General features: G+C 42.6%; 1 protein-coding gene across 1 annotated transcript in view; it reads left to right on the forward strand.

Annotated features, from left to right (window-relative positions):
* Nucleotides 1–12,500, forward strand: part of LOC133559014 (vinculin-like) — a 72,642-nt gene that overhangs the window by 31,140 nt on the left and 29,002 nt on the right. The window contains 3 exon segments of the mRNA XM_061910288.1: nt 76–198; nt 5,029–5,069; nt 5,071–5,190. Coding sequence (XP_061766272.1) covers nt 76–198; nt 5,029–5,069; nt 5,071–5,190 — 284 coding nt within the window.

The following is a 12,500-nucleotide window of genomic DNA, read 5'->3' on the forward strand; positions in this document are numbered from 1 at the left end:
TTTGCGACGCAGGAGTGATCACTTTCAAAGCATGTCAACTATTTAATTGGTAAATCTGTGTTGTCTCTGCCACAGGGATGACCAAGATGTCAAAGATGATTGAGGAGCGACAACAGGAGCTGACGCACCAGGAGCACAGACAGATGCTCGTCAGCTCCATGAGCACCGTTAAAGAGTTGCTTCCTGTCCTTATATCAGGTTTGTGCGTGTGTGCATGTGCATGTGCATGTGCGTGTGCGAACGTCCATGTGAGTGCACCACAAAAAGCCAAAGAGAGCAGGTCACTGAGCATGCCACGGTTGTTATAGCAACACTGATGACAGTCATTAGTTGCAGGCGCTGCATTGTATTGCGAGCTGTTGTCTTAAACGCTGCATCAACTCACAGCTTTCTAAGTGCACCACAGGCATTTCCTGCATGTATCGAGAAACCATTGCCAGTACCTGTAAATAAAAAGAAACCATTTCCGTATTCCTTGTTACACACATGCAGGGGTTGCATAAAATCCAGGCGTGCAGGTCTTGCCAGAACACCGGCTCCAATTTGAGAGCAATCTGCAACCAACGAATCGTCTATCCACAGTGCGAAACGGCTTGTAAGATACTAATCCTCACCACCATGGTGGAAAAAAACGTAGTTTCGTCAAAGCACGGCAGAAAAAAAACTTATTCCAAGTATTATTATCACTGGAGGACTAAAGGAAAATGAATGGCTAAGCATGCTACACACACACGAGCAGGACGACAGAAGAAGCTAACCGCTAAAGCTTCAATGTAAAGTAGGGGTTATCAATCAAGATGTTGATACTAAGTGATTAGATTTGTATTTTTCCTTTGTTTGTATTTGCTATCACAAATTTTTTTTTTTTGGACCATATAGGATCCAAAAAACCGCAAAAAATTAAAAACCTTATATAAATCCTATAATGAAAGCAATACATGACGTACAGTAAGTGTCTGTATTAGCTATAATAACTAATATCAAAATGACTACTGTATGTGTCACAGGCTGAAGCAAATCTTCGTTGACAGAGATGTTGAAATGTAATATTTATTCTACACATTTTCACAGCATTAGAAACCATTAGTAAATAAGACATGGGAAGAGTTCGGGGAAGCCATGGAAAACGACTTCCGGACGGCTTCGAAGCAATTCTGGACCACCGTCCGCCGCCTCAGGAAGGGGAAGCAGTGCACTATCAACACCGTGTATGGTGCGGATGGTGTTCTGCTGACCTCGACTGCGGATGTTGTGGATAGGTGGAAGGAATACTTCGAAGACCTCCTCAATCCCACCAACACGTCTTCCTATGAGGAAGCAGTGCCTGGGGAATCTGTGGTGGACTCTCCTATTTCTGGGGCTGAGGTCGCTGAGGTAGTTAAAAAGCTCCTCGGTGGCAAGGCCCCAGGGGTGGACGAGATCCGCCCGGAGTTCCTTAAGGCTCTGGATGCTGTGGGGCTGTCTGGTTGACAAGACTTTGCAGCATCGCGTGGACATCGGGGGCGGTACCTCTGGATTGGCAGACCGGGGTGGTGATTCCTCTCTTTAAGAAGGGGGACCGGAGGGTGTGTTCCAACTATCGTGGGATCACACTCCTCAGCCTTCCCGGTAAGGTTTATTCAGGTGTACTGGAGAGGAGGCTACGTCGGATAGTCGAACCTCGGATTCAGGAGGAACAGTGTGGTTTTCGTCCTGGTCGTGGAACTGTGGACCAGCTCTATACTCTCGGCAGGGTTCTTGAGGGTGCATGGGAGTTTGCCCAACCAGTCTACATGTGCTTTGTGGACTTGGAGAAGGCATTCGACTCGGGAAGTCCTGTGGGGAGTGCTCAGAGAGTATGGGGTATCGGACTGTCTGATTGTGGCGGTTCCGTTCCCTGTACGATCAGTGCCAGAGCTTGGTCCGCATTGCCGGCAGTAAGTCGAACACATTTCCAGTGAGGGTTGGACTCCGCCAAGGCTGTCCTTTGTCACCGATTCTGTTCATAACTTTTATGGACAGAATTTTTAGGCGCAGTCAAGGCGTTGAGGGGTTCCGGTTTGGTAACCGCAGGATTAGGTCTCTGCTTTTTGCAGATGATGTGGTCCCTGATGGCTTCATCTGACCGGGATCTTCAGCTCTCGCTGGATCGGTTCGCAGCCGAGTGTGAAGCGACCGGAATGAGAATCAGCACCTCCAAGTCCGAGTCCATGGTTCTCGCCTGGAAAAGGGTGGAGTGCCATCTCCGGGTTGGGGAGGAGACCCTGCCCCAAGTGGAGGAGATCAAGTACCTAGGAGTCTTGTTCACGAGTGAGGGAAGAGTGGATCGTGAGATCGACAGGCGGATCGGTGCGGCGTCTTCAGTAATGCGGACGTTGTACCGATCCGTTGTGGTGAAGAAGGAGCTGAGCCGGAAGGCAAAGCTCTCAATTTACGGTCGATCTACGTTCCCATCCTCACCTATGGTCATGAGCTTTGGGTCATGACCGAAAGGATAAGATCACGGGTACAAGCGGCCGAAATTAGTTTCCTCCGCCGTGTGGCGGGTCTCTCCCTTAGAGATAGGGTGAGAAGCTCTGCCATCCGGGAGGAACTCAAAGTAAAGCCGCTGCTCCTTCACATCGAGAGGAGCCAGATGAGGTGGTTCGGGAATCTGGTCAGGATGCCACCCGAACGCCTCCCTAGGGAGGTGTTTAGGGCACGTCCAACCGGTAGGAGGCCACGGGGAAGACCCAGGACACGTTGGGAAGACTATGTCTCCCGGCTGGCCTGGGAACGCCTCGGGATCCCCCGGGAAGAGCTTAGATGAAGTGGCTGGGGAGAGGGAAGTCTGGGTTTCCCTGCTTAGGCTGTTGCCCCCGCGACCCGACCTCGGATAAGCGGAAGATGATGGATGGATGGATGGATGGATAGTAAATAAGAGGCTACAAAGAAGGTGAAATAACTCTTGGAAATTACTGGCTTTTTAATGGCCAAAGGTATAGATGTGTGTGTCCAAGCTAAAGGAAACGGCAGGCTGTCTTTTTTTAGTAGATTTATTACCATCTTAGGCAAGCCAGGTAATGTTTGCTGTGGTCTGGAACAACATGGCACACAAACAACTATCTGAAATGCAGCCAATATCAAATAGAGATAACGTATCATGAGACATGTAAAACTAAATTATAAACAAAGAGGATAAAAGTAAAGGAAATTAAATCAGCTCAAATATACCTACAAATGAGGGCATGATGCAATATGTACATACAGCTAGCCTAAAGAGCATGTTAGCATTGATTAGCTTGCAGTCATGCACTCACCAAATATGACTGATTAGCACGCAGAGTCAATAAATCAACAAAGCGCACCTTTATGCATTCACGCACAGCATAAAAATGTTTGGTGGACAAAATGAAACAAAGGAGTGGAATATTTTACATGTAAACAAACTGTTGCGTCACAGTCCACACTATGGTGAGTTCAAGAACTGCCGAAATTAGTAGGACAAAACAATGTTCACTGAATACTCTCATCAGTGAAGCATACACACAAACATGTTAAACAGTGGGCTTTCTAACAATTGGGAAGGTTTGTGTCATGTTTGTCTTTAAACAAAAACATACTAAAACATACAAATAATTTCCCCTCATCTTTTTCCATTTTCAATCCTTTTTTAAATATGCTCTAAGGAGCCACTCGAGTGGCACTAAAGAGCCCCGGGTTGCTAACCGACGCCTTAACCCATCGGTGTCAAACACCCGCCGTGTAATTCATTTGGCCCTTGAGGCAATACCAAATTAACATTAGAGCTGGCCCGCCGGTATTATAACACCGCATTCACCGCTAATACTCATAACTTGCCAACCCTCCTGATTTTCAGTGCCCCTCTCAAAAGTCTCCTGGGGCAACCGTTCTCCCGAATTTCTCCGATTTCCACCCGGACAACAATATTGGAGGCGTGCCTTAAAGGCACCGCCGCTAGCGTCCTCTACAACCAGTCGTCACGTCCGTTTTTCCTCCATTCAAACAGCGTCCCAGCCCCTGTCACATGATAAACGCGGCTTCTACACACACATAAGTGAATGCAACGCATACTTGGTCAACAGCCATACAGGTCACACTGAGGGTGCCCGTATAAACCACTTTAACACTGTTACAAATATGCGCCACACTGTGAACCCACACCAAACAAGAATGACAAACACATTTCGGGAGAACATCCACACCGTAACAGAACATAAACACAGCAGAACAAAGACCCAGAACCCCTTGCGGCACTAACTCTTCCGGGATGCTACAATATACACCCTTGCTACCACCAAACCCCGCTCACCTCCTTGTTTCAAATTGATTAGCCTGTGGAAAAGTTAATGTTGATATTTACCCCAGAAGGCTGCATATAGAAAAGAGGCATTCAATTTTTTATTTAGATTTTATTTAATATACCATTGATGTTTTTGTTTGTTTTGTGAAAGTTGATTTTGCACTATTAAGTTATATAAGCGTTGCTTGTTCCATATTCAGTCTGAAAGCAAATCAGTGTAGCAAACTGAGCAATAATGAACATTTTATTCATGCACTTTCTCTTGCTACTTCAAGGCTTGAATGTTTGATTCATTCATTATTGTTATTTTATTTTCAAATGTATTATTAGCCTGTGGAAAAAGTTCATTTGGATATTTACCTCAGAAGGCTGCAAATAGAAAAGAGGCATTCAATTTTTATCAAAATGTTATTTGATATGCCTTTGATATTTTTCAATTATTATTATTTGAAACTCGCTTTTGCATGTCACTATAAAGTTATATAAGCCCTGCTTGTTCAATATTCAATGCAAAACTTGTTTGGGTCCCTATTAAAAGGTTAATTTGTTCAACCTTAGCCCGCGGCTTTGTTCACTTTTAAATTTTGGCCCACTCTGTGTTTGAGTTTGACAACCCTGCATTAACCTGAAACTTCACTCACTGTATCAATTTCCCCACCGGGAATGACCTTAATGAAAAAAAAAACACCATTTAACTTTGTCGTGATGACATTCCAAATGATCTCTGCCTAACTTTCCGTCCTCAGCGATAAAGATTTTCGTGGCAACAAAGAGCGGCCTGAGGCACTGGCGTGGAGGAGGCCGAGAGGAACCGACTTTTCACCTTTGAGAAGATGAGCGGCGAGATCAACGAGATCATCAGAGTCCTACAGCTCACCACGTGGGACGAAGACGCCTGGGCTAACAAGGTACGACGCTCGCCCGGACACTAGCCCTTAATAGATTGCATTTTCGCCACACGTGCACGGATACACTCTGATAGGCCTTTTTGCTGCAGAGAGCATCTCTCAGGCCACTCTTTACTTTCTGTGATTCACTTTTTTCTTTTGGCTTGATAGTGTAACCCCTTTTTCCTTTTCCTTCTTTACCTTCCTCCTCCATTATTTTCCTCCTTGTAGAAGGTAAGCCTGTTTCTCTCCCCATCTGCAGCCTCCAGCATGCACATGTGTGTATGTGTGTGTACAGTAGTTTACGAGAAACATTTATATGAACTTTTATAAATGTAAACGTAGTGTAGTGTTGGTAGCTAACAGCCTGTGTGTCATGTGTTTCAGTCAACTGATGTACTGTATATGTAACCCATCAATATATTGTCATATGGAGTGCATCTGTTTAATTTCAGACAATTTGCTGTAAATAGTGGCAATAACCTGCATATTTTAATATCTTTACTCACCAGCTCAGGTAGTGTATGACAGTGTTTTTCAACCTTTTATGAGCCAAGGCACATTTTATTCATTGAAAAAATCCCGAGGCACACAACCAGCAGAAATCATTTAAAAAAAATTAAACTCAGCACAGCCGATATTGACAATAAAAAGTCATTTTCGCAATTGTTGGATATGAATTCAAACCATAACCAACCATGCTTCACTATAACTCTTCTCTCAAAGTAAGTGTTCTGTCGTGACCTGTCACATCATGTTGTGACTTATTTTGAGGTTTTTGACGTTCTCTTGTGTGTCGTGTTTTAGGTATTGTCTTGCTCTCCTATTTCGGTGCCTTTTCCTGTTCTGTTGGTATTTTTCTGCAGCGGTTTCATGTCTTTTTTGAACGCTATTACCGTACCTGCTTTGTTTTGGCAATCAAGACTATTTAAGTTGTGCGGACGCTATCCTTCTTTGTGGGGACATTGTTGATTGTCATGTCATGTACGGATGTACTTTGTGGACGCCGTCTGCTCCACGCGCTGTAAGTCTTTGCTGTCGTCCAGCATTTTGTTTTTGTTTACTTTACAGCAAGTTAAATTTTAGATTTGTTTTGCATAGCCATCCCCAAGCTTCAATGCTTTTTCTTAGCTGAACTCGCCTTTTGTTTATTTTTGGTTTAAGCGTTAGATGCCTTTTTACCTACATGCTGCCTCCCTCATGTTGTGATCACGACAAACCTTGTGCCTGACATCCATCCATCCATCCATTTTCTACCGCTTATTCCCTTTCGGGGTCGCGGGGGGCGCTGGCGCCTATCTCAGCTACAATCGGGCGGAAGGCGGGGTACACCCTGGACAAGTCGCCACCTCATCGCAGGGCCAACACAGATAGACAGACAACATTCACACTCACACACTAGGGCCAATTTAGTGTTGCCAATCAACCTATCCCCAGGTGCATGTCTTTGGAAGTGGGAGGAAGCCGGAGTACCCGGAGGGAACCCACGCATTCACGGGGAGAACATGCAAACTCCACACAGAAAGATCCCGAGCCTGGATTTGAACCCAGGACTGCAGGACCTTCGTATTGTGAGGCAGACGCACTAACCCCTCTTCCACCGTGTGCCTGACATCTACAAAGCAATTAGCTACCTTCCGCCACCTACTGATATGGAAGAGTATTGCGTGGTTACTCTGCCGAGCTCTAGACAGCATTCACACTCAACAACGGCACATTATTTGCGAATTATAATTATTGGTTAAGTAAAAAAAAATGTTTTTAACCCAATTAGATGAAAATTCATAATCTCCCACGGCACACCAGATTGTATCTCACGGCACACTCGTGTGCCGCAGCACAGTGGTTGAAAAACACTTGTGTATGACATGGTAATGTTGTTTTAACCGCGCTCGGAAATGTTTTCGATTGCTTTTTTTTTAACACCACAGATGATAAAAATCACTCGTCTAACCTGTAACACAGCATGTTTTGATGCACACAACATGCGCACACTGATTTGTCCTTGTGTGTGGTGTGTGTGTGCGTGTGTGCGGTGTGCTGCTTCCTCCCGAGGTCATAAATTATATAAAAAATAAGCTGATCCAGACACATCCATATTACATGAGCAGGTGAATGGCTCCACTCAAGCGTTTGATCGTCCCCTGAGCTTGAAATAAATGTTTTTCTCTATTATATGGAGAACAAATGGGCATTTATTAACCGGTGTTTATATTACATATAACAGTTTTAATGGCCTATTGATGAAGGATGAGCATCATAATCAACTGGTCAATTAACTGATTATTACAAATGATGTTGAACTTGAAGCATTTTAAACAATGAATCATTGTATCTTTATCAAAAATTACAATCGTATGGTATCAGAGGGTTGGTTTTGTCATTGCACAAGTACAACGAAACTTTGTTTTCAGCACAAACCCGTTTAAGATTGGCCAAACAAACAGTGTACAGGGTTACAGAACAGGAACGCTGATATGTTGCCATAAGGCGCCCCGGTAAAAGATGGACAAAAGGTAAACGCCGGGGAGGATGAGTAAAAAAATACAATAGAGACTGGGCTCCTAGAGGGGAACAGTATGGAGTGGAAAAAAAAAATTCATAGCAAAGCACATATACATTTTACGACATAAAACTCGAGACTTGCAACAGAGGGCAGGGAAGTGGGGGCTACTGTGCTTAAAACTAGGTTTCGTTGCACTTTTGCAATGACAATAAAGACCTAGCTACCTTGAACTGGGTAAGAAACAGGAAGCAATAGGTGAAGCTAGGCGAACACTCGTCTGCAACGCTAAATATATCCAGAGGCGTACGCCAGGGATCAATACCGGGACCAAATATTGTTTGAATCTTTGTATAAATCACTTTTGTAACGTTACAAAAGACTTAAAGTTAGTATTATTTTCTACATGCAACACTTTATGCTGTTAAGGAAACATTTCATCCACAATCTTTAAATAAGACAAGACGTATTTCCTTTTCTGTGTGTTTAAAGGGTCATAATTTTCTCCTGGTGCTTCCATGTTATTGTGCTTCAAATGTTGCACGGACAAAGTTTTATTTAAAAAGCCATCTTCAGGACGCTTTCCGACCCTCTCCTTTTGTGGGCACTCTTACTTACATGCCTCCACTTTGACTACATCTTCTCCCTGCCATCTTTGTTGTACCGGTAGTTTTAAGCACTTCTATAGCGAGTCTACTGACAGATAGACATTTGAAGTGTACGCTACTTTGTATAAGAGACAGCAACAGCGGAGGATGCATGTGCATGTACGAGCCAGTCTGCCCCATAACAAGAGGAGAGAGACAAAGAAGGAACTTATCGACTACAACTGAATAAAAATGGTGGGCTGGCACAAGCTCTTTGGGTGAATCTCCACCATATATGGAGATACAGTATTACTGACTGGGGGTAAAATGCCGCTGATTTTTAATTGTTGCAAAGAAATTTTCTATTTTATCAGCAAAAATATTCATATTTACACACAAAAGTGCTGAAAATTGGTACCATATCGGTTTTAAATGTGAACGGCATCCACTCCTTTTATCCTTTTGTTGTTTTTCAAATAATAATTTGGTGAGAACGCACACATAATAGAAGAAATGAACAAATCAAAGATTTGGTTTGACAAAAAACAGACTATTCTTAAACACAGTAAAACTAAAATAATGCTATTTGGTAGAAGAGAAAGTCAAGCACAAAAACAAATATACATTGAGAGAGTAAATGAAATCACATTTTTGGGTGTAATAAAATTAATAGAATTGTCTTATAAAAATATACAACATGAGGTGGCAAGAAATACATCAATAATGCATAAAGCTAAATATGTATTGGAACAAAAAAATCACTCCCATATTCTCTATTGCTCGCGAGTGTTACCATATCTGAGTTATTGTGCAGAAATATGGGGAAATAACTACAAAAGTACATTTTCTAACGGTGTTACAAAAGAAAAAATGTATTTAAGGAACTTCATTTATTGGATCACAAATACTGAAATTCCACGATATAAGGAATTTGCAAACAGCCAAGATGTTGCACAAAGTAAACCTGCTACCCAACAACGTACAATTCTTCTTAAAAATAGAGGATTAATAAAACCTCGGAGAATAATGTAATTATTTTTTATTTATTTACATACAACACTTAAAAGCTTTACTGCAGGGGTGTCAAACTCAAATACAGAGTGGGCCAAAATTTAAAACTGAACAAAGCTGCGGGCCAAGGTTGAACAAGTTAACCTTTTAAGACAGGGGTGCCCATTACGTCGATCGCGAGCTACCAGTCGACCGGGGGGGTGTGTCAGTCGATCTCCAGCCAGGCTTTTAAAAAAAATAGACCTAAAAATTAGTGATCATCAATCTTCACCAAGACGTCACTTAAATGACATTCACAGTACCGGAGGGTCTTGTGAGATGACGCTGGCTGCTGCAAGATCATTATTATGAAAATATGACCGAGAGGAAGGCGAGAAACACTTTTTATTTCAACAGACTCTCGCGCCGTACCTTCCGTCAAAACTCTAAAGGCCGACTGCACATTTCCTATCTTCACAATAAAAGCCCTGCTTCATGCTGCCTGCGCTAACTAAATACAGAGTCTCGGAAAACTGGCGTGCACAAGCGATCCCTCAGAAAGCTGGCGTGCACATCACTTGTGCACGCCAGCTTTCCGAGACTCTTATTTTTTTAGCGCAGGCAGCATGAAGCAGGGCTTTTATTGTGAAGATAGGAAATGTGCAGTCGGCCTTTAGAGTTTTGACGGAAGGGACGGCGCGAAAGTCTGTTGAAATAAAAAGTGTTTCTCGCCTTCCTCTCTGTCATTTTTTCATAATAATGAACTGGCAGCAGCCAGCGTCATCTCACAAGACCCTCAAGTGCCGTGAATGTCAATCAAGCAAGCTACGGAATTTGCCGCCAATGTTTTTCTTGTAAAGTGTATGGAAGCTGGATGAATTAGATGCCAAAAACCAACCACTTTCATGTGGTAATGTACAGAAAGGACAACTTTTTTTCTCCTCCATTTGAAAATGTGGGCGTTATCATCATTACTGTCTGATTCCAATCAATGCAAGTCATCAGAATCAGGTAATACACCAACTTATATTATTGTCTTTGTGAAAGAAAGACATCTATATGTGTTACACATGCTTGTATTATCATTAAACACATTTAACGTGTTTACAAAAATGTCTCTTTCATAAATAAATAAATATAAATGATATATATAAATGAGGTAGATCCCCTCGAGTTGGTCAATTGAAAAGTAGCTCGCCTGCAGAAAAAATGTGGGCACCCCTGTTTTAAGAGGACCCAAACAAGTTTTGCATTGAATATTGAACAAGCTAGGGAGTGGGGTTTGGTGGTAGCGTGGGTGTATATTGTAGCGCCCCAGAAGAGTTAGTGCTGCAAGGGAATCTGGGTATTTATTCTGTTGGGTTTATGTTGTGTTACGGTGCGGATGTTCTCCCGAAATGTGTTTGTCATTCTTGTTTGGTTTGGGTTGACAGTGTGGCGCATATTTGTAACAGTGTTAAAGTTGTTTATACGGCCATTCACTTGTATTCACTTATGTGTGTGTAAAAGCCGTAAATATTATGTGACCGGACCGGCACGCTGTTTGTATGGAGGAAAAGGGGATGTGACGACAGGTTGTAGAGAACGCTAAAGGCAATGTGCTTAAGGCCCCCAATATCGTTGTCCCGGTGGAAATCGGGAGAAATTCGGAAGAATGGTTGTCCCGGGTGATTTTCGGGAGGGGCACTGAACTTCGGGAGTCTCCCGAGAAAATCGGGAAGGTTGCTGTTATTGCGGCACCACCTCTAATGTTAATTAGATATAGCCTCAAGGGCCAAAAAATTACACGGCCGGCCAAATTTGGCCCACGGGCCAGAGTTTGACACCCGTGCTTTACTGTATCAATATGTGGAAATAAATTATGGAATGGATTAAGTAAAGAAATCAAACACTGTAATATGAGTTAGTGTAAACTGCCTAAACACAAAGTGTTTACAAAGTACAAAGAAGAAGAAACATGACAATCATTTAGAATTTACTGATAATCTTACCCATCTCACTGTATGCAATACAGCGTACGTCACTATTTATTATTTGTTTTAAAAATGTAATATTTTTGGAGTAAATTGTGTACAAATTGAGAACAGGAACTGAACAAAAGTGTTAGCAATTGATATGAAATAGAAAAGGGGTAGGGTTAATTACGCTCTGCTTCTTCTTACTCCCTTTCAAACATGTTGAAAAGAGAAACTGGAAATGGTGATGTCCATCCATCCATCCATCCATTTACTACCACTTGCCCCTTTCGGAGTCGCGGCGAGTGCTGGAGCCTATCTAGCTTTATGTCATGTTGTAATTGTATGTATGCATTGACTGTCTGAAAACACTCCAGATAAAATGCGCTGCACTACTTGGCTGCAACCAGCAGAGGCGTTGTTGGTGCGTTCTCAACGAGTTTGCAATAGAAGATAGAGCAACTTGCTCTTTACTAATATTAGTCAGGTGCTAGCGTATCAACATTAGCTTGTTAACTTTTTTTAGATAATGTTTCAGGCGTACACCTCAGACATCTAACTTGGTATTTAACATATGCTAACTGTTGGCATGCCGTTTACAGTGGGGCAAAAAAAGTATTTAGTCAGCCAAAGATTGTGCAAGTTCTCCCACTTAAAATGATGACAGAGGTCTGTAATTTTCATCATAGGTACACTTCAACTGTGAGAGACAGACTGTGGAAAAAAAATCCAGGAATTCACATTGTAGGAATTCTAAAGAATTTATTTGTAAATTATGCTGGAAAATAAGTATTTGGTCAACCATTCAAAGCTCTCACTGATTGAAGGAGGTTTTGGCTCAAAATCTTACGATACAAGGCCCCATTCATTCTTTCCTTAACATGTATCAATCGTCCTGTCCCTTTAGCAGAAAAACAGCCCCAAAGCATGATGTTTCCACCCCCATGTTTCACAGTAGTTATGGTGTTCTTGGGATGCAACTCAGTATTCTTCTTCCTCCAAACACGGCGAGTTAAGTTTATACCAAAATGGATACATGGATGATACAGCAGAGGATTGGTAGAATGTCATGTGTTTGGATGAAACCAAAATAGAACTTTTTGGTATAAACTCAACTCGTCGCGTTTGGAGGAAGAAGAATACTGAGTTGCATCCCAAGAACACCATACCTACTGTGAAGCATGGGGGTGGAAACATCATGCTTTGGGGCTGTTTTTCTGCTAAAGGGACAGGACGATTGGTCCGTGTTAAGGAAAGAATGAATGGGGCCATGTATCGTGAGATTTTGAGGCAAAA

Source organism: Nerophis ophidion, linkage group LG09 (assembly GCF_033978795.1).
Source record: "Nerophis ophidion isolate RoL-2023_Sa linkage group LG09, RoL_Noph_v1.0, whole genome shotgun sequence".
Lineage (NCBI taxonomy): Eukaryota > Metazoa > Chordata > Actinopteri > Syngnathiformes > Syngnathidae > Nerophis > Nerophis ophidion.